General features: G+C 39.7%; 1 protein-coding gene across 2 annotated transcripts in view; it reads left to right on the forward strand.

Annotated features, from left to right (window-relative positions):
* Positions 1 to 20,486, forward strand: part of LOC110535108 (syntaxin-binding protein 1-like) — a 40,413-nt gene that overhangs the window by 9,919 nt on the left and 10,008 nt on the right. For both annotated transcript variants that reach the window (XM_036936263.1, XM_036936264.1), the window contains exons 2-13: positions 902 to 951; positions 2,604 to 2,685; positions 3,217 to 3,293; positions 3,505 to 3,583; positions 3,822 to 3,925; positions 5,726 to 5,874; positions 6,027 to 6,111; positions 6,907 to 7,037; positions 12,087 to 12,194; positions 12,539 to 12,599; positions 12,735 to 12,800; positions 18,352 to 18,432. In XM_036936263.1, coding sequence (XP_036792158.1) covers positions 902 to 951; positions 2,604 to 2,685; positions 3,217 to 3,293; positions 3,505 to 3,583; positions 3,822 to 3,925; positions 5,726 to 5,874; positions 6,027 to 6,111; positions 6,907 to 7,037; positions 12,087 to 12,194; positions 12,539 to 12,599; positions 12,735 to 12,800; positions 18,352 to 18,432 — 1,073 coding nt within the window. The remainder of the gene's footprint in view (positions 1 to 901; positions 952 to 2,603; positions 2,686 to 3,216; positions 3,294 to 3,504; positions 3,584 to 3,821; positions 3,926 to 5,725; positions 5,875 to 6,026; positions 6,112 to 6,906; positions 7,038 to 12,086; positions 12,195 to 12,538; positions 12,600 to 12,734; positions 12,801 to 18,351; positions 18,433 to 20,486) is intronic.

Consider the following 20,486-nt stretch of genomic DNA (forward strand, 5'->3'; position numbering starts at 1 on the left):
GTTCCATGTGGTGGCCGTCTTTCAGTTCTACAAAAACCAAATAGCATACAGTACAGTAAACACTACAGTTATACAGTACACAAGATAAACATGTTACAAAGTAGTATAGCTCCCATATACTGTATACAGTAATACATGAAACATTGGCTTTGTTTCCCCTTACAGTATATATTTTTAATTTATGGTCTTTACTGTGCTTTTGTTGTACCACTGTCAAGTAGTAAAAGTAATAGAGGTCCAATGTCTGCAGTACGTACCTATTCTCATTTTGGAATGTCCGGATGATGGATGCTATGGTGAAGTGGCTCAGATTGTGCTGCACTCTCTGCCCAGCCTCTCTCGAGGTCAAACCATGGTGGACCACATGGTCCAAACATTAGATGATGAGGGGAGGGAACGTTCTCTAAAGTTGCGGGAACGTTTGCTGTTAGTTGGGATATGTGTCCCAAATGGCACCCTATTCCCTAGGTCCCGGTCAAGAGTAGCACAGTTTAAAGGTAATAGGGTTCCATTTGGGATGCAACAACAGTCTTCCAGAGTGTTCCAAGGGGTGCAATTCCAAAACTCCACACAGATGGAATTCAAGTGTTACACTGTATGACATGCCTACTTCAAACCCCTCCGAGGAGTCCATTAAATGCCAACAATGACTGTGTCCTCACCGCTAACACCGTCTGTCACCAGAATTCACGAGAAAAAAATATCTGACATCCATTTTTTAATCTGAAACATTATGCTTAGATGCCCAGGCTTTGCTAATGTTGTTCCAATAGTTGAGTCAGTGAAACCTCGCGAGACTTACTGTATATGACAAGGGGAAATAGCCTACGATGCTTTTATCACAAAAAAAAGTTTACTGTGCAAACTGAAGTGTGCTAATCAATGATTTCTCCCTTTACAGAGATTATGAATGACGTCATCAAGAAGGTACACAAGAAGGGAGAATGGAAGGTATGGGCAGCTTTTACAGTGCCTTCAGAAAGTATACTGAACAAAAATATAAACGCAACATGCAACAATTTCAAAGAGTTTACTGAGTTACAGTTAATGTAAGGAAATCAGTCAATTGAAATAAATAAATTAGGCCCTAATCTATGAATTTTACATGACTGGGCAAGGGTGGATCCATGGGTGGCTCTGACTCCCAATCAGGTGGGCCTATGCCCACCCATGGATCCACTGGGAAGCCAGGCCCAGCCAATCAGAATGTTGTTTTCCAACAAAAGGGATTTATTACAGACAGAAATACACCCCAGCACCCCTTCAGATAATCCCGCCAGTGAAGAAGCCAGATGTGGAGGTCCTGGGCTGGCATGGTTAAATGTGGTCTACGGTTGTGAGCCGGTTGGACGTATGTATTATGGGGATCCATAATAAATACAAATACTGCCAAATTCTCTAAATTGACGTTGGAGGCAGCTTACTGTAGAGAAAATAACATTACATTCTCTGGCAGCAGCTCTGGTGGACATTCCTGCAGTCAGGATGCCAATTGCACGCTCCCTCAACTTGAGACATCTGTGGTATTGCGTTGACAAAGCTGCACATTTTAGAGTGTCTTTTTATTGTCCCCAGCACAAGGTGCACCTGTGTAATGATCATGCTGTTTAATCAGCTTCTTGATATGCCACACCTGTTAGGTGTATGGATTATTTTGGTAAAGGAGAAATGCTTATTAACAAGGATGTAAACAAATTTGTGCTCAACATTTTAAATAAATAAGCTTTTTGCGGGTATGGATAATTTCTGGGATCTTTTATTTCAGCTCATGAAACATGGGACCAACACTACATGTTGCGTTTTATATTTTTGTTCAGTATATATTAATACTTTCTGAAGGCACTGCATATCAATGATTATAAATGACTGTGTCTTGGTTATGAATGACTGTGTCTTGGTTATGAATGACTGCATCTTGTTTATGAATGACTGTGTCTTGGTTATGAATGACTGTGTCTTGGTTATGAATGACTGCGTCTTGTTTATGAATGACTGTGTCTTGTTTATGAATGACTGTGTCTTGGTTATGAATGACTGTGTCTTGGTTATGAATGACTGTGTCTTGTTTATGAATGACTGTGTCTTGGTTATGAATGACTGTGTCTTGTTTATGAATGACTGTCTTGGTTATGAATGACTGCGTCTTGGTTATGAATGACTGCGTCTTGTTTATGAATGACTGTCTTGGTTATGAATGACTGTGTCTTGTTTATGAATGGCTGCGTCTTTGTTATGAATGACTGTCTTGGTTATGAATGACTGTGTCTTGGTTATGAATGACTGCGTCTTGTTTATGAATGACTGTCTTGGTTATGAATGACCGTGTGTTGTTTATGAATGGCTGCGTCTTTGTTATGAATGACTGTGTCTTGGCTATGAATGACTGTGTCTTGTTTATGAATGACTGTGTCTTGGTTATGAATGACTGTGTCTTAGCTATGAATGCCTGCGTATTGGTTATGAATGACTCTCTGATAGTACATGATAGCGCTGGACTGCGCCCAAATGGCACCCTATTCCCTACGTAGCGTACTGCTTTTGACTAGAGCCCTTGACGCACTGTGACCTCTGACCTGTGTCCTCCCTGCCCTGCCCTGTCCCAGGTGCTGGTCGTAGACAAGCTGAGCATGAGGATGATGTCATCCTGCTGTAAGATGACAGATATCATGTCAGAGGGCATCACCAGTGAGTACCACTCTGTCAATGTCCCACATATACTCACTTCCTGTTCATCATCACTTCAAGGTGATACACCATGTTTTTTATTTGCATTGTTATTTCAGAAAATTTCAATAATATATCTGCAGTAATAATGGAATGAATCTTTTCACAGTGTAACTTACCCACCAGAGATTGGCTGTGATATTCTCTTATTGATTTCTCCCACCAGAAAGTTTATTTGAATTTGTGGCTGTCTTATCTAGTGGCCAATGTCCTGGTTGCAAAAAGTATTTACTGTTCGCTCAATTTCAGTTTATGTTAGAAAACAAGCACTGAATAGTGTAGGGAATCATTGTACCATCTAAATCGCTGTGAAACTAACAAAACTTTTTTTTTACAGCTGTTTGAGGCTGGTGGACCAAAACAGAAAGTAAATGGCTCAAGTGCGAGTCTCTGCTACGTTACGGATAAATTGGATGTAGGGGATACATTTTAGGTGTACCACCTTCAATTGACTAACTGAATGACTGTGCTTTTCTGTCTTCTCCTGTCCAGTTGTTGAAGACATCGGAAAGAAACGGGAGCCTCTCCCCAGCATGGAGGCCATCTACTTAATAACTCCCAATGATGAGGTATGGGAGCCATTTGGTAGATGCTTTGATCCAAAGCATTTTACTGTGGTACATTTATACATGAACATATGGGTGGCTCCAGTGGGATATGAAACCCACAGCTCTGGAGTTGGAAACACCATGCTCTACCATCTAAGCCACACAGGACCACAGACGTTTTGCTTTCTATGGTAAGATTCTAATGATGTTGCCAACCGTTCCTTCTCCCCAGACTGTGGAGGCACTCATAGATGACTTCAGAGACCCTCGGTCGCCCAGATACAGAGGAGCTCACGTCTTCTTCACTGACAGTGAGTAATATTAGAGAGACCCGGGACGACGACGTACCATATGCTGTATATGTCAATTAGAGTATGGAGCAGTCTGACCGCCTGCTGGAGTACTGGGAACGGACTAGCAGATGAAACGACAGTCAACTCCTCTTTGACACCATACCAACACTCAACCTTCCACAGTAGAGTATATTGATTTCTATCTATTTCCCTTTTTCATATTTTAATTAATACTTTTGTCCCCCCTCCCTCACAGCAATCCCAGATTCATTGTTTAATTTGTTGACGAAATCCCGCGCGTCCAAAGCCATGAAGACCTTGACTGAGATCCACATCGCCTTTCTGCCCTATGAGTCTCAGGTCAGAACCTGTCTGTCTGTCTCTGTCTGTCTGTCTGTCTGTCTGTCTGTCTGTCTGTCTGTCTGTCTGCCCTATGAGTCTCAGGTGAGAACCTGTCTGTCTGTCTGTCTGTCCTATGAGTCTCAGGTCAGAACTGTCTGTCTGCCCTTCTGTCTGTCTGTCTGTCTGTCTGTCTGTCTGTCTGTCTGTCTGTCTGTCTGTCTGTCTGTCTGTCTGTCCTATGAGTCTCAGGTCAGAACTGTCTGTCTGTCTGTCTGCCCTTCTGCCCTTCTGTCTGTCTGTCTGTCTGTCTGTCTGTCTGTCTGTCTGTCTGTCTGTCTGTCTGTCTGTCTGTCCTATGAGTCTCAGGTCAGAACTGTCTGTCTGTCTGTCTGCCCTTCTGTCTGCCTGTCTGTCTGTCTGTCTGTCTGTCTGTCCTATGAGTCTCAGGTCAGAACTGTCTGTCTGCCCGTCTGTCTGTCTGTCTGTCTGTCTGTCTGTCTGTCTGCCCTATGAGTCTCAGGTCAGAACTGTCTGTCTGTCTGCCCTTCTGTCTGTCTGTCTGCCCTTCTGTCTGTCTGTCTGTCTGTCTGTCTGTCTGTCCGTCCGTCCTATGAGTCTCAGGTCAGAACTGTCTGTCTGCCCTTCTGCCCTTCTGTCTGTCTGTCTGTCTGTCTGTCTGTCTGTCGAGGGAGAGGGAGAGGGAGAGGGAGAGGAGGAGGAGGAGGAAGCACAATTGGAGAGGGGGAGGAATAATCGAAGAGAAGGGGAGGAGTAGAGGAGGGATTGCTGAATGAGCTGGGGTTGTCTCCTCTCCTCTCTCTCCTGATGGAATGTTCCAGAGCAGAGCGGAGTGGCTAAAAGGGAGGCCTCCCTCCCTTCTGGAAAGGCTCTAATCCCTCACCTCATTGGCTGATGTAGCAACATACTGGCCAGTAGCCAATGGGGGGTGAAGTAGGGTTGTGTGACAAGGGGAAGTTGTTTGCACACTAAATGGGCGATCAACAGATGGGCTCAACCATGTAGAGGTGCCAGTGACAGTGGTGGTGCGTGGGGAAAGAGAGAGCCTGCCTGACATTATGGGGCAAGTAGAGGAAATGGGAAAGGATGGAGGAGCAGAATTAGGAAGCGAAATAGGCAGTGTCAGATTGAAAATAAACTGTCATTTATGTCATAATGGTGCATTTGGGAAATCCCTCCTACGAAAATAATGAAAGATGTCGCATCTGCTCCTACAGCACTGTACTGTGTTGTCAGTCATTAGGGCAGCACTCAGCGTAATGAAAGAGGATTATATTACCCCCCCCCCCCCCCCCCCCCCCTCACACTGCTACTGTGCCACCTGCACGACCGACCCTGCATGCCCACTGGATAGGGTTGCAAAATTCTGTTAATTTCCACCAAATTCCCGGTTGTAGGATTCATGGATATCTTGCTCATTCCATCCTGATTACAGGAATATTCCAAATATTTTCGGAAAGTGACCGTAATATTTGGAGTCTAGGCCGGGCAACTGTAAAGGACTTTGTGACAAATATTGATGTAAAAAGAGCCTAATAAAATACATTTCATTAATTATTTCTCTGTGTGTATGTAGCAGTGGAGGCTGCTGAGGGGCGAACGGCTCATAATAATGGCCGGAACAGAGCTAATGGAATGGCATCAAACACATGAAAACCATGTGTTTGATGTATTTGATACCATTCCACTGATTCCGCTCCAGTCATTACCCCGAGCCCGTTCTTTCCATTTAAGGTGCCACCAACCTCCTGTGGTATGTATGTCTATTCCCTCTTATCTGTCTTATGTCTGTGTGTCTAGGTGTTTTCCCTGGACAAGACAGATGCCTTCCAGGACTTCTACAGCCCCTACAAGGCTGACATTAAGCACAACATGTTGGAGCGCTGTGCTGAGCAGATCGCCACTCTCTGCAATACCCTGAAGGAATACCCTGGCGTCAGATACAGAGGGTGAGAGAGAGAGAGGGAGAGATGAAGCACTATAAGTCACTAGGCTTTTTATTACACTGATACACAGCGTTTAACTCCTATCGTGTCTAACACCTGTATAGACTGTTGTCTGTTGGAAAGCTAAGAGCCTGTCTGTTGTCTACTTGACTCAGGGAGTATAAAGACTGTACCACTCTGGCTCAGCTCCTGCAGGACAAGCTGGACGGCTACAAGGCAGACAACCCCACCATGGGAGAGGTGAGGCAGGAGAGCAGACAACCAGGTTAGGAGTAAATTCCATTTAAATTCCAGTCAATTCAGATAGTAAACACAGTTCCACATTTTCCTAATTGAAAAACATTGGAGAGAATTAGTCTTGTAATTTCAGTGTGCTCCCTGAATTGACTGGAATTGAAATGGAATTGACCTCAACCCTAAAGCCAACCAACCATAATGATTTCACTGGGACAGGGCCTTACAAAACACACTGAGCCAGTGAATGGTAAAAACAGCAGGTTGTGTTAGCGATCCCCTGCTGGGTGTCAACTAACGGTGGCCATTCAACATATAGAAATGATGTCCGATGTTCAGGTCCGAGGCGATAGGATAGCCACCAGCTGGTTTTAGCCTTTTGCCAGCATGGTGTGTTTTGTCCTTTAGGTTACATTGAAACACGTCATTACGTAAAACCAATGTAGCACGCACAGGCAAAATAATGGAATAGTAGAATCTACAGTTGTTGGAACATTTTGGAGGTTATGTATGAAACTGTAATAGTGTAGTTGAATCATAATGTAAACACATACCACTGGCACATGGAACAGTGGAACGGTTCAGTTGGTAGATCATGGCGTTTGCAACGCCAGGGTTGTGGGTTCAATTCCTGGAGGCAGATACGGAAGATGGGTACACGCATGACTGTAAGTCGCTTTGGATCAAAGCATCTGCTCAATGGCATATATTATATTATAGAAACATATTATTATAAACCTCATTGTCCAGCCTTTTGTCTTTGTCAGTTTATATTTCCCTCTTTCTCTCCTCCCTGCTTAGGGTCCGGACAAGTCTCGCTCCCAGCTCTTGATTCTGGACCGAGGCTTTGACCCGGTCTCTCCCATCCTCCATGAGCTCACCCTCCAAGCCATGGGCTATGACCTGCTGGGCATCGAGAACGACGTCTACAAGTAAACACACACACACAGGCACACAGGCACAGCCTAGCAAGGGGTTCATGGCACCACAAAATGAAATAGAACATATAGGATCTCTTTCTCCATGTGAACAATAGGATCTATATGGAACAATAGGATCTCTATGTGAACAATAGGATCTATATGGAACAATAGGATCTCTGTGTAAATAATAGGATCTATATGTGAACAATAGCATCTCTATCTCTATGTGAACAATAGCATCTCTATCTCTATGTGAACGATAGGATCTCTATGTGAACAATAGCATCTCTATCTCTATGTGAACAATAGCATCTCTATCTCTATGTGAACAATAGTATCTCTATCTCTATGTGAACAATAGGATCTCTATCTCTATGTGAACAATAGGATCTCTGTGAACAATAGGATCTCTATGTGAACAATAGGATCTATATCCATATGTGAACAATAGGATCTCTATTTCTATGTGAACAATAGGATCTCTATGTGAACAATAGGATCTATATGGAACAATAGCATCTCTATGTGAACAATAGGATCTATATCTCTATGTGAACAATAGGATCTATATGGACAATAGGATCTCTGTTAACAAAAGGATCTATATCTATGTGAACAATAGGATCTATATGGACAATAGGATCTCTGTTAACAATATGATCTATATCTATGTGAACAATAGGATCTATATCTCTATGTGAACAATATGATATATATGGACAATAGGATCTCTGTTAACAAAAGGATCTATATCTATGTGAACAATAGGATCTATATCTCTATGTGAACAATATGATATATATGGACAATAGGATCTCTGTTAACAAAAGGATATATCTCTATGTGAACAATAGGACATGTATGGAATAATAGGATCTATATCTCTATGTGAACAATATGATATATATGGACAATAGGATCTCTGTTAACAAAAGGATCTATATCTATGTGAACAATAGGATCTATATGGACAATAGGATCTCTGTTAACAATATGATCTATATCTATGTGAACAATAGGATCTATATCTCTATGTGAACAATAGGATCTCTATCCCTATGTGAACAATAGGGTCTATATCTCTATGTGAACAATAGGATCTATATCTCTATGTGAACAATATGATATATATGGAATAATAGGATCTCTATGTGAACAATATGATCTATGGATCTATATGGACAATAGGATCTATATCCATATGTGAACAATAGGATCTATGGATCTATATGGACAATAGGATCTATATCCATATGTGAACAATAGGGTCTATGGATCTATATGGACAATAGGATCTATATCCATATGTGAACAATAGGATCTATGGATCTATATGGACAATAGGATCTATATCCATATGTGAACAATAGGATCTCTAGCTCTATGTGAACAATATAATCTCTATCTCTATGTGAACAATAGGATCTCTATCTCTATGTGAACAATAGGACATATATGGAATAATAGGATCTCTATGTGAACAATAGGATCTATGGATCTATATAGACAATAGGATCTCTATCTCTATGTGAACAATAGGATATCTATCTCTATGTGAACAATAGGATCTCTATCTCTATGTGAACAATAGGACATGTATGGAATAATAGGATCTATATCTCTATGTGAACAATATGATCTATATCTCTATGTGAACAATATGATATATATGGACAATAGGATCTCTGTTAACAATATGATCTATATCTATGTGAAGAATATGATCTATATGGACAATAGGATCTCTGTTAACAATATGATCTATATCTATGTGAACAATAGGGTCTATATCTCTATGTGAACAATAGGATCTATATCTCTATGTGAACAATAGGATCTCTATCCCTATGTGAACAATAGGGTCTATATCTCTATGTGAACAATAGGATCTCTATCTCTATGTGAACAATAGGACATGTATGGAATAATAGGATCTATATCTCTATGTGAACAATATGATATATATGGACAATAGGATCTCTGTTAACAATAGGATCTATATCTATGTGAACAATAGGATCTATATGGACAATAGGATCTCTGTTAACAATATGATCTATATCTATGTGAACAATAGGGTCTCTATCCCTATGTGAACAATAGGGTCTATATCTTTATGTGAACAATATAATCTCTATCTCTATGTGAACAATATGATATATATGGAATAATAGGATCTCTATGTGAACAATATGATCTATGGATCTATATGGACAATAGGATCTATATCCATATGTGAACAATAGGATCTATGGATCTATATGGACAATAGGATCTATATCCATATGTGAACAATAGGGTCTATGGATCTATATGGACAATAGGATCTATATCCATATGTGAACAATAGGATCTATGGATCTATATGGACAATAGGATCTATATCCATATGTGAACAATAGGATCTCTAGCTCTATGTGAACAATATAATCTCTATCTCTATGTGAACAATAGGATCTCTATCTCTATGTGAACAATAGGACATATATGGAATAATAGGATCTCTATGTGAACAATAGGATCTATGGATCTATATAGACAATAGGATCTCTATCTCTATGTGAACAATAGGATATCTATCTCTATGTGAACAATAGGATCTCTATCTCTATGTGAACAATAGGACATGTATGGAATAATAGGATCTATATCTCTATGTGAACAATATGATCTATATCTCTATGTGAACAATATGATATATATGGACAATAGGATCTCTGTTAACAATATGATCTATATCTATGTGAAGAATATGATCTATATGGACAATAGGATCTCTGTTAACAATATGATCTATATCTATGTGAACAATAGGGTCTATATCTCTATGTGAACAATAGGATCTATATCTCTATGTGAACAATAGGATCTCTATCCCTATGTGAACAATAGGGTCTATATCTCTATGTGAACAATAGGATCTCTATCTCTATGTGAACAATAGGACATGTATGGAATAATAGGATCTATATCTCTATGTGAACAATATGATATATATGGACAATAGGATCTCTGTTAACAATAGGATCTATATCTATGTGAACAATAGGATCTATATGGACAATAGGATCTCTGTTAACAATATGATCTATATCTATGTGAACAATAGGGTCTCTATCCCTATGTGAACAATAGGGTCTATATCTTTATGTGAACAATATAATCTCTATCTCTATGTGAACAATATGATATATATGGAATAATAGGATCTCTATGTGAACAATATGATCTATGGATCTAAATGGACAATAGGATCTATATCCATATGTGAACAATAGGATCTATGGATCTATATGGACAATAGGATCTATATCCATATGTGAACAATAGGATCTATGGATCTATATGGACAATAGGATCTATATCCATATGTGAACAATAGGATCTATGGATCTATATGGACAATAGGATCTATATCCATATGTGAACAATAGGATCTATGGATCTATATGGACAATAGGATCTATATCCATATGTGAACAATAGGATCTCTATCTCTATGTGAACAATAGGATCTCTATCTCTATGTGAACAATAGGACATATATGGAATAATAGGATCTCTATGTGAACAATAGGATCTATGGATCTATATGGACAATAGGATCTCTATCTCTATGTGAACAATAGGATCTCTATCTCTATGTGAACAATAGGATCTCTATCTCTATGTGAACAATAGGACATATATGGAATGATAGGATATATATCCATATGTGAACAATATGATCTCTATCTCTATGTGAACAATAGGACATTTATGGAATAATAGGATCTATATCTCTAAGTGAACAATATGAAATATATGGACAATAGGATCGCTGTTATCAATAGGATCTATATCTATGTGAACAATAGGATCTATATGGACAATAGGATCTCTGTTAACAATATGATCTATATCTATGTGAACAATAGGTTCTATATCTCTATGTGAACAAAATGATCTATATCTCTATGTGAACAATATGATCTCTATCCCTATGTGAACAATAGGGTCTCTATGTGAACAATAGGATCTATATGGAACAATAGCATCTCTATGTGAACAATAGGATCTATATCTCTATGTGAACAATAGGATCTATATGGACAATAGGATCTCTGTTAACAAAAGGATCTATATCTATGTGAACAATAGGATCTATATGGACAATAGGATCTCTGTTAACAATATGATCTATATCTATGTGAACAATAGGTTCTATATCTCTATGTGAACAAAATGATCTATATCTCTATGTGAACAATATGATCTCTATCCCTATGTGAACAATAGGGTCTATATCTCTATGTGAACAATAGGATCTATATCTCTATGTGAACAATAGGATCTCTATCCCTATGTGAACAATAGGATCTCTATGTGAACAGTAGGATCTCTATGTGAACAATAGGATCTCTATGTGAACAATAGGATCTAAATGTGAACACTATGATATATATGTGAACAATAGTGAACAATAGTGAACAATGTGAACTATCCATACATTAGGTGATTTAAAGGATATCAATCCCTAAGTGAAATAAATTATATCTATGCCTGGCAGCATATCTTTAGGTCCATCTCTTATTTTGTTAGGAAGTAATCCTATCCTGTAGTTTTTTGTTTGGTTTGAATTCTAAATCAACATTTGAGCATATCTGTTTGCTGTTATGGACTGCTCTCTCTCACCACTCTCTCTCTCTCTCTCTCTCTCTCTCTCTCTCTCTCACCTCTCTCTCGCTTTCTCTCATGTCTCTCTCTCAAACCTCTCATTCTCATCTCTCTCACCTCTTTCTCATCTCTCTCGCTCACCTCTTTCTCATCGCTCTCTCACCACTCTCTCGCTTTCTCTCATGTCTCTCTCTCGAACCTCTCTCATTCTCATCTCTCTCACCTCTTTCTCATCTCTCTCGCTCATCTCTCCCTTTGTCGTCTCCCTTTCCCTCACCTTTCTCTTACCTCTCTCTCACATCTCTCTCTCTCACATCTCTCTCTGATATCTCTCTCTCATCTCTCTTTCCCTCACCTTTCTGTGTGTGTGTGTGTGTGTGTGTGTGTGTGTGTGTGTGTCAGGTATGACACCAGCGGGATGGGGGAGGTCAAGGAGAAGGCGGTGTTGCTGGATGAGGACGATGATCTGTGGATGAGTCTCAGACACAAGCACATTGCAGAAGTCACCACGTGAGTCTCTAACAAATACAAATAGGATGCTCCCTTGGTACACACACACACAGACACACACACATATATATCTCTCTTTCCCTCACCTTTCTGTGTGTGTGTGTGTCATATATATATATATATATATATATATATATATATATATTTATATATATATATATATATATATATATATATATATATACATACATATATATATATATATACATATATACATATATAACGAGAAAGCACACAGACACAAGCGTGCATCATTCTTTAATTAATCTATCGCTCTCACAATCTCTTTCTCGCCCTCTCCCCCCACCCCTCCCTCCCTCTCTTTCGCACATACATTCAAACAGGGCTGTGACCCGTTCTCTGAAAGAATTCTCATCCACCAAAAAGATGAACACAGGAGAGAAGGTACTGTACTCTAATTTCAGTCTGTATTAGTCCTACAGTACCTCATTATTGACTTGAGATGAGTCCTTTACCCCCTGTATTGTATTGGCTGCTGTGTGTATCTAACAGTGATGTGCTGTTCTGGGTTTGTTTCAGACCACAATGAAAGATTTGGCTCAGATGCTGAAGAAGATGCCCCAGTATCAGAAAGAGCTGAGCAAGGTAAGTGTGTCTTAAGAGTGTGTTGATGCATGTCCTGTCACAGAATACATTGTAGACAACAAAAAAAGAATGAAAAGACGCAGTGAAAGTTAACATTATGTTTTCGAATGACATCCCCCAAGAGGTAAAATATATAGTGAAAACAATAGTGGTCCTAAAACGGCACCTTGAGGAACACCGAAATTTACAGAGACAAACTGATATCTTTCCGACAGATAAGATCTAAACCAGGCCAGAACTTGTCCGTGTAGACCAATTTGGGTTTCCAATCTCTCCAAAAGAATGTGGTAATCAATCGATGGTATCAAAAGCAGCACTAAGGTCTAGGAGCATGAGGACAGATATATCAACTGTTCCCCCAGGCAGCTGTGACGTATATCAACTGTTCCCCCAGGCAGCTGTGATGTATATCAACTGTTCCCTCAGGCAGCTGTGACGTATATCAACTGTTCCCCCAGGCAGCTGTGATGTATATCAACTGTTCCCCCAGGCAGCTGTGATGTATATCAACTGTTCCCTCAGGCAGCTGTGACGTATATCAACTGTTCCCTCAGGCAGCTGTGATGTATATCAACTGTTCCCCTAGGCAGCTGTGATGTATATCAACTGTTCCCCTAGGCAGCTGTGATGTATATCAACTGTTCCCCCAGGCAGCTGTGATGTATATCAACTGTTCCCCTAGGCAGCTGTGATGTATATCAACTGTTCCCTCAGGCAGCTGTGATGTATATCAACTGTTCCCTCAGGCAGCTGTGATGTATATCAACTGTTCCCTCAGGCAGCTGTGATGTATATCAACTGTTCCCTCAGGCAGCTGTGATGTATATCAACTGTTCCCTCAGGCAGCTGTGATGTATATCAACTGTTCCCTCAGGCAGCTGTGATGTATATCAACTGTTCCCCCAGGCAGCTGTGATGTATATCAACTGTTCCCCCAGGCAGCTGTGATGTATATCAACTGTTCCCTCAGGCAGCTGTGACGTATATCCACTGTTCCCTCAGGCAGCTGTGATGTATATCAACTGTTCCCTCAGGCAGCTGTGATGTATATCAACTGTTCCCTCAGGCAGCTGTGATGTATATCAACTGTTCCCTCAGGCAGCTGTGATGTATATCAACTGTTCCCTCAGGCAGCTGTGATGTATATCAACTGTTCCCTCAGGCAGCTGTGATGTATATCAACTGTTCCCTCAGGCAGCTGTGATGTATATCAACTGTTCCCTCAGGCAGCTGTGATGTATATCAACTGTTCCCCCAGGCAGCTGTGACGTATATCCACTGTTCCCTCAGGCAGCTGTGATGTATATCAACTGTTCCCTCAGGCAGCTGTGATGTATATCAACTGTTCCCCCAGGCAGCTGTGACGTATATCAACTGTTCCCCCAGGCAGCTGTGATGTATATCAACTGTTCCCTCAGGCAGCTGTGACGTATATCAACTGTTCCCCCAGGCAGCTGTGATGTATATCAACTGTTCCCCCAGGCAGCTGTGATGTATATCAACTGTTCCCTCAGGCAGCTGTGACGTATATCAACTGTTCCCTCAGGCAGCTGTGATGTATATCAACTGTTCCACTAGGCAGCTGTGATGTTCATCAACTGTTCCCCTAGGCAGCTGTGATGTATATCAACTGTTCCCCCAGGCAGCTGTGATGTATATCAACTGTTCCCCTAGGCAGCTGTGATGTATATCAACTGTTCCCTCAGGCAGCTGTGATGTATATCAACTGTTCCCTCAGGCAGCTGTGATGTATATCAACTGTTCCCTCAGGCAGCTGTGATGTATATCAACTGTTCCCTCAGGCAGCTGTGATGTATATCAACTGTTCCCCCAGGCAGCTGTGATGTATATCAACTGTTCCCCCAGGCAGCTGTGATGTATATCAACTGTTCCCTCAGGCAGCTGTGACGTATATCCACTGTTCCCTCAGGCAGCTGTGATGTATATCAACTGTTCCCTCAGGCAGCTGTGATGTATATCAACTGTTCCCTCAGGCAGCTGTGATGTATATCAACTGTTCCCTCAGGCAGCTGTGATGTATATCAACTGTTCCCCTAGGCAGCTGTGATGTATATCAACTGTTCCCTCAGGCAGCTGTGATGTATATCAACTGTTCCCTCAGGCAGCTGTGATGTATATCAACTGTTCCCTCAGGCAGCTGTGATGTATATCAGCTGTTCCCCCAGGCAGCTATTACGTATATCATGTTGAAGACCTTTACTATGGACTTAGATCCCACACATTCATATTCCACGAAGGCATAGGTGTCAAACTCACGGAGGGAATGAGCGGTTGTAGGTTTTTGCTCCTCCCTTGTACTTGATTGATGAATTAAGGTCATTGATTAGTAAGGAACTCCCCTCACCTGGTTGTCTGGGTCTTAATTGAAAGGAAAAACCAATAACCAGCAGACACTAGGCCCTCCATGGAATGAGTTGACTCCCCTGAAATCTACGGGATTCTGAGGCTTCATCAATGATACTATACACACTGATACTATACACACTGATACTATACTCAATGATACTACACTTTACACAATGATACTATACGCAATGATACTATACACACTGATACTATACTATACACAATGATACTATACACAATGATACTATACACACTGATACTATACTTTACACAATGATAATATACACACTGATACTATACACACTGATACTATACACACTGATACTATACACAATGATACTATACTATACACACTGACACTATACATAATGATACTATACACACTGATACTATACTGTACAGAATGATACTACACAATGATACTATACACACTGATACTATACACACTGATTCTATACTATACACAATGATACTATACACACTGATACTATACTATACACAATGATACTATACACACTGATACGATACACACTGATACTATACACACTGATACTATACACACTGAAACCATACTATACTGTACACAATGATACTATACACACTGGCACTATACACACTGACACCATACTATACACACTGATACTATACACAATGATACTATACACACTGATACTATACTATACACGATGATACTATACACATCGATTATATACTATACACAATGATACTATACACACTGATACTATACTGTACACAATGATACTATACTGTACACAATGATACTTTACTATACACAATGATACTATACTATACACACTGATTCTATACTATACACAATGATACTATACTATACACACTGATTCTATACTATACACAATGATACTATACACAATGATACTATACTATACGCACTGCTACTATACGCACAGTTACTATACACACTGATATTATACTATATGCACTGCTACTATACGCACTGATAGTATACGCACTGATACTATACACAATGATACTACAAACACTGATACTATGCGCACTGCTAATATACGCACTGATACTATACACACTGATACTATACACAATGATACTACAAACACTGATACTATGCGCACTGCTACTACATGCACTGCTACTATACACACTGATACTATACACACTGATACTATACAAAATGATACGATACTATACACACTGATACTATACACACTTATACTATACACAATGATACTATACTGTACACAATGATACTACAAACACTGATACTATGCGCACTGCTACTATATGCATTGCTACTATACACACTGATACTATACACACTGCTACTATACGCACGGATACTATTCACAATGATACTATACACAATGATACGATACTATACACACTGATACTATACACAATGATACTATACTATACACAATGATACTATACTATACGCATGGCTACTTTAAGCTCTGATACTATAAGCACTGATACTATACTCACTAATACTAATACTATACTATACACACTGATACTATACTATACACACTGATACTATACGCACTGCTACTATACACAATGATACAATACACAATGATACTATCCACACTGATACTATACGCACTGCTACTATACACAATGATACTATACTATACACACTGATACTATACACAATGATACTATACACAATGATACTATACACACTGATACTATACACACTGATACTATACTATACACAATGATACTACACATACGGATACTATACTATACACAATGATTCTACACTATACACAATAATACTACACATGCTGATACTGTACTATACACAATGATACTATACTATACACAATGATAATATACACACTAATACTATACTATACACAATGATACTATACACAATGATACTATACACACTGATACTATACTATACACAATGATACTATACACACTGGTACTATACTATACGCACTGATACTATACACACTGATACTATACTATACACCCTGCTACTATACGAACTGATACTATACTCACTGATACTATACACACTGATACTATACGCACTGCTACTATTCGCACTAACAATATACTATACGCACTGATACAATACTATACGCACTGATACTATATACACTGATACTATACACACTGATACTATACTATACACAATGATACTATACGCACTGATACTATACACAATGATACTATTCACACTGATACTATACGCACTGCTACTATGCTATACACAATGATACTACACATACTGATACTATACACAATGATACAATACTATACACAATGATACTATACACAATGATACTACACGTGCTGATACTGTATTATACACAATGATACTATACTATACACAATGATAATATACACACTAATACTATACTATACACACTGATACTATACTATACACAATGATATTATACACACTGGTACTATACTATACACCCTGCTCCTATACGAACTGATACTATACGCACTGATACTATACGCACTGCTACTATTCGCACTAATAATATACTATACGCACTGATACTATACACACTGATACTATACACACTGATACTATACACACTGCAACTATACGCACGGCTACTATACTCACTGCTACTATACGCACTGATCCTATACACAAGGATACTACACACACTGATACTATACTGTACACAATGATACTATACACAATGGCACTATACACACTGATACAATACACTACACACAATGATACTATACACAATGACACTATACACACTGATACAATACACTATACACAATGATACTTTACACACTGATACTATACACAATGATACTATACACAATGATACTATACAAAATGATACTATACTATACACGATGATACTATACACACTGATACGATACACACTGATACTATACACACTGATACTATACTATACACAATGATACTATACACAATGAAAATATACACACTGATACTATACTATACACAATGATACTATACACACTGATACTATACATGTTTATAGTCTGCATCCCAAATGGCTATCTATTTATTCTCTATAATAGTACACATTTTTGGCCCTGGTCAAGTGTAGCGCACAATATAAGGAATACGGTGCCATTTGGGATGTTGACATAGTATGCACACTTAACCGACTACAATCTTGTGACTTTACCGCTGACCACCTGCGTGTGTACACTTCTCCCTGTGTTTCAGTACTCCACCCACCTCCACCTGGCTGAGGACTGTATGAACCGCTATCAGGGCACTGTGGACAAGCTGTGTCGTGTGGAGCAGGTAACACAATATACCTGTGTTCTATGTTCAGTACCCTCCTCCTCGGTTCAAAGACCAAAGACTATGAGATGCTTGAAAATGAAGGCCAGAGAATTTACAGGTGCTGATTGCTGAGACCAATCGGCACAGAGTGGACTTGTACAACTTGATGATCTTTGTAGGAGCTCCAGTGAATTGGAGTACACTTGTATTAAATGGGTACTCCGGGTATACACTGAGTGAACAAAATATTAAGAATGCCTGCTCTTTCCATGACATACACTGAACAGGTGAATCCAGGTGAAACCTATGATCCCTTGTTGATGTCATTTATCAAATCCACTTGAATCAGTGTAGATGAAGGGGAGGAGACAGGTTAAAGAAGGATTATATCTAACCATCACTACCATATCTAACCATCACTACCATATCTAACCATCACTACCATATCTAACCATCACTACCATATCTAACTATCTAATCCATATCTAACCATCTAATCCATATCTAACCATCTAATCCATATCTAACCATCATTACCATATCTAACCATCACTACCATATCTAACCATCACTACCATATCTAACCATCTAATCCATATCTAACCATCACTACCATATCTAACCATCTAATCCATATCTAACCATCTAATCCATATCTAACCATCACTACCATATCTAACCATCTAATCCATATCTAACCATCACTACCATATCTAACCATCACTACCATATCTAACCATCACTACCATATCTAACTATCTAATCCATATCTAACCATCTAATCCATATCTAACCATCTAATCCATATCTAACCATCACTACCATATCTAACCATCACTACCATATCTAACCATCACTACCATATCTAACCATCACTACCATATCTAACCATCTAATCCATATCTAACCATCACTACCATATCTAACCATCACTACCATATCTAACCATCACTACCATATCTAACCATCACTACCATATCTAACCATCTAATCCATATCTAACCATCACTACCATATCTAACCATCACTACCATATCTAACCATCTAATCCATATCTAACCATCTAATCCATATCTAACCATCACTACCATATCTAACCATCACTACCATATCTAACCATCACTACCATATCTAACCATCTAATCCATATCTAACCATCACTACCATATCTAACCATCTAATCCATATCTAACCATCACTACCATATCTAACCATCTAATCCATATCTAACCATCACTACCATATCTAACCATCTAATCCATATCTAACCATCACTACCATATCTAACCATCTAATCCATATCTAACCATCACTACCATATCTAACCATCTAATCCATATCTAACCATCACTTGTCACGTTCTGACCATCGTTCGTGTGTGTTTTCCTTGTTTTAGTGTTGGTCAGGACGTGAACTGGGTGGGCATTCTATGTTGGATGTCTTGTTTGTCTATTTCTATGTCCGGCCTGATATGGTTCTCAATCAGAGGCAGGTGTTAGTCATTGTCTCTGATTGGGAACCATATTTAGGTAGCCTGGGTTTCACTGTGTGTTTGTGGGTGATTGTCCTTAGTGTTAGTTTGCACCAGTTTAGGCTGTTTCGGTTTTCATTACGTTTATTATTTTGCACTGTTTGTATTTAGATTCATGTTGCTATAGTCACAATAAACATGGATCGCAATCTACACGCCGCATTTTGGTCCGACTCTCCTTCACATACAGAAAACCGTTACAGAATCACCCACCACAAAAGGACCAAGCAGCGTGTCAACAGGCAGGAGCAGCGCGAGGAGACGCGCAATAAGGATTTCTGGACATGGGAGGAAATCCTCGACGGGAGAGGACCCTGGGCTAAACCAGGGGAGTGTAGCCGCCCAAAGGAGCAGCCCAAAGAGGAGGTATGGACATGGGAGGACGAATTAGAAGGAAGAGGACCCTGGGCTCAGCCAGGAGAATATCGCCGCCCCAAAGAAGAACTGGAGGCGGCGAAAGCGGAGAGGCGCAGATATGAGGAGGCAGCACGACGTAGCGGATGGAAGCCTGAGAAGCAGCCCCAAAAATTTCTTGGGGGGG

The sequence above is a fragment of the Oncorhynchus mykiss genome, chromosome 11, assembly GCF_013265735.2.
Source record: "Oncorhynchus mykiss isolate Arlee chromosome 11, USDA_OmykA_1.1, whole genome shotgun sequence".
Lineage (NCBI taxonomy): Eukaryota > Metazoa > Chordata > Actinopteri > Salmoniformes > Salmonidae > Oncorhynchus > Oncorhynchus mykiss.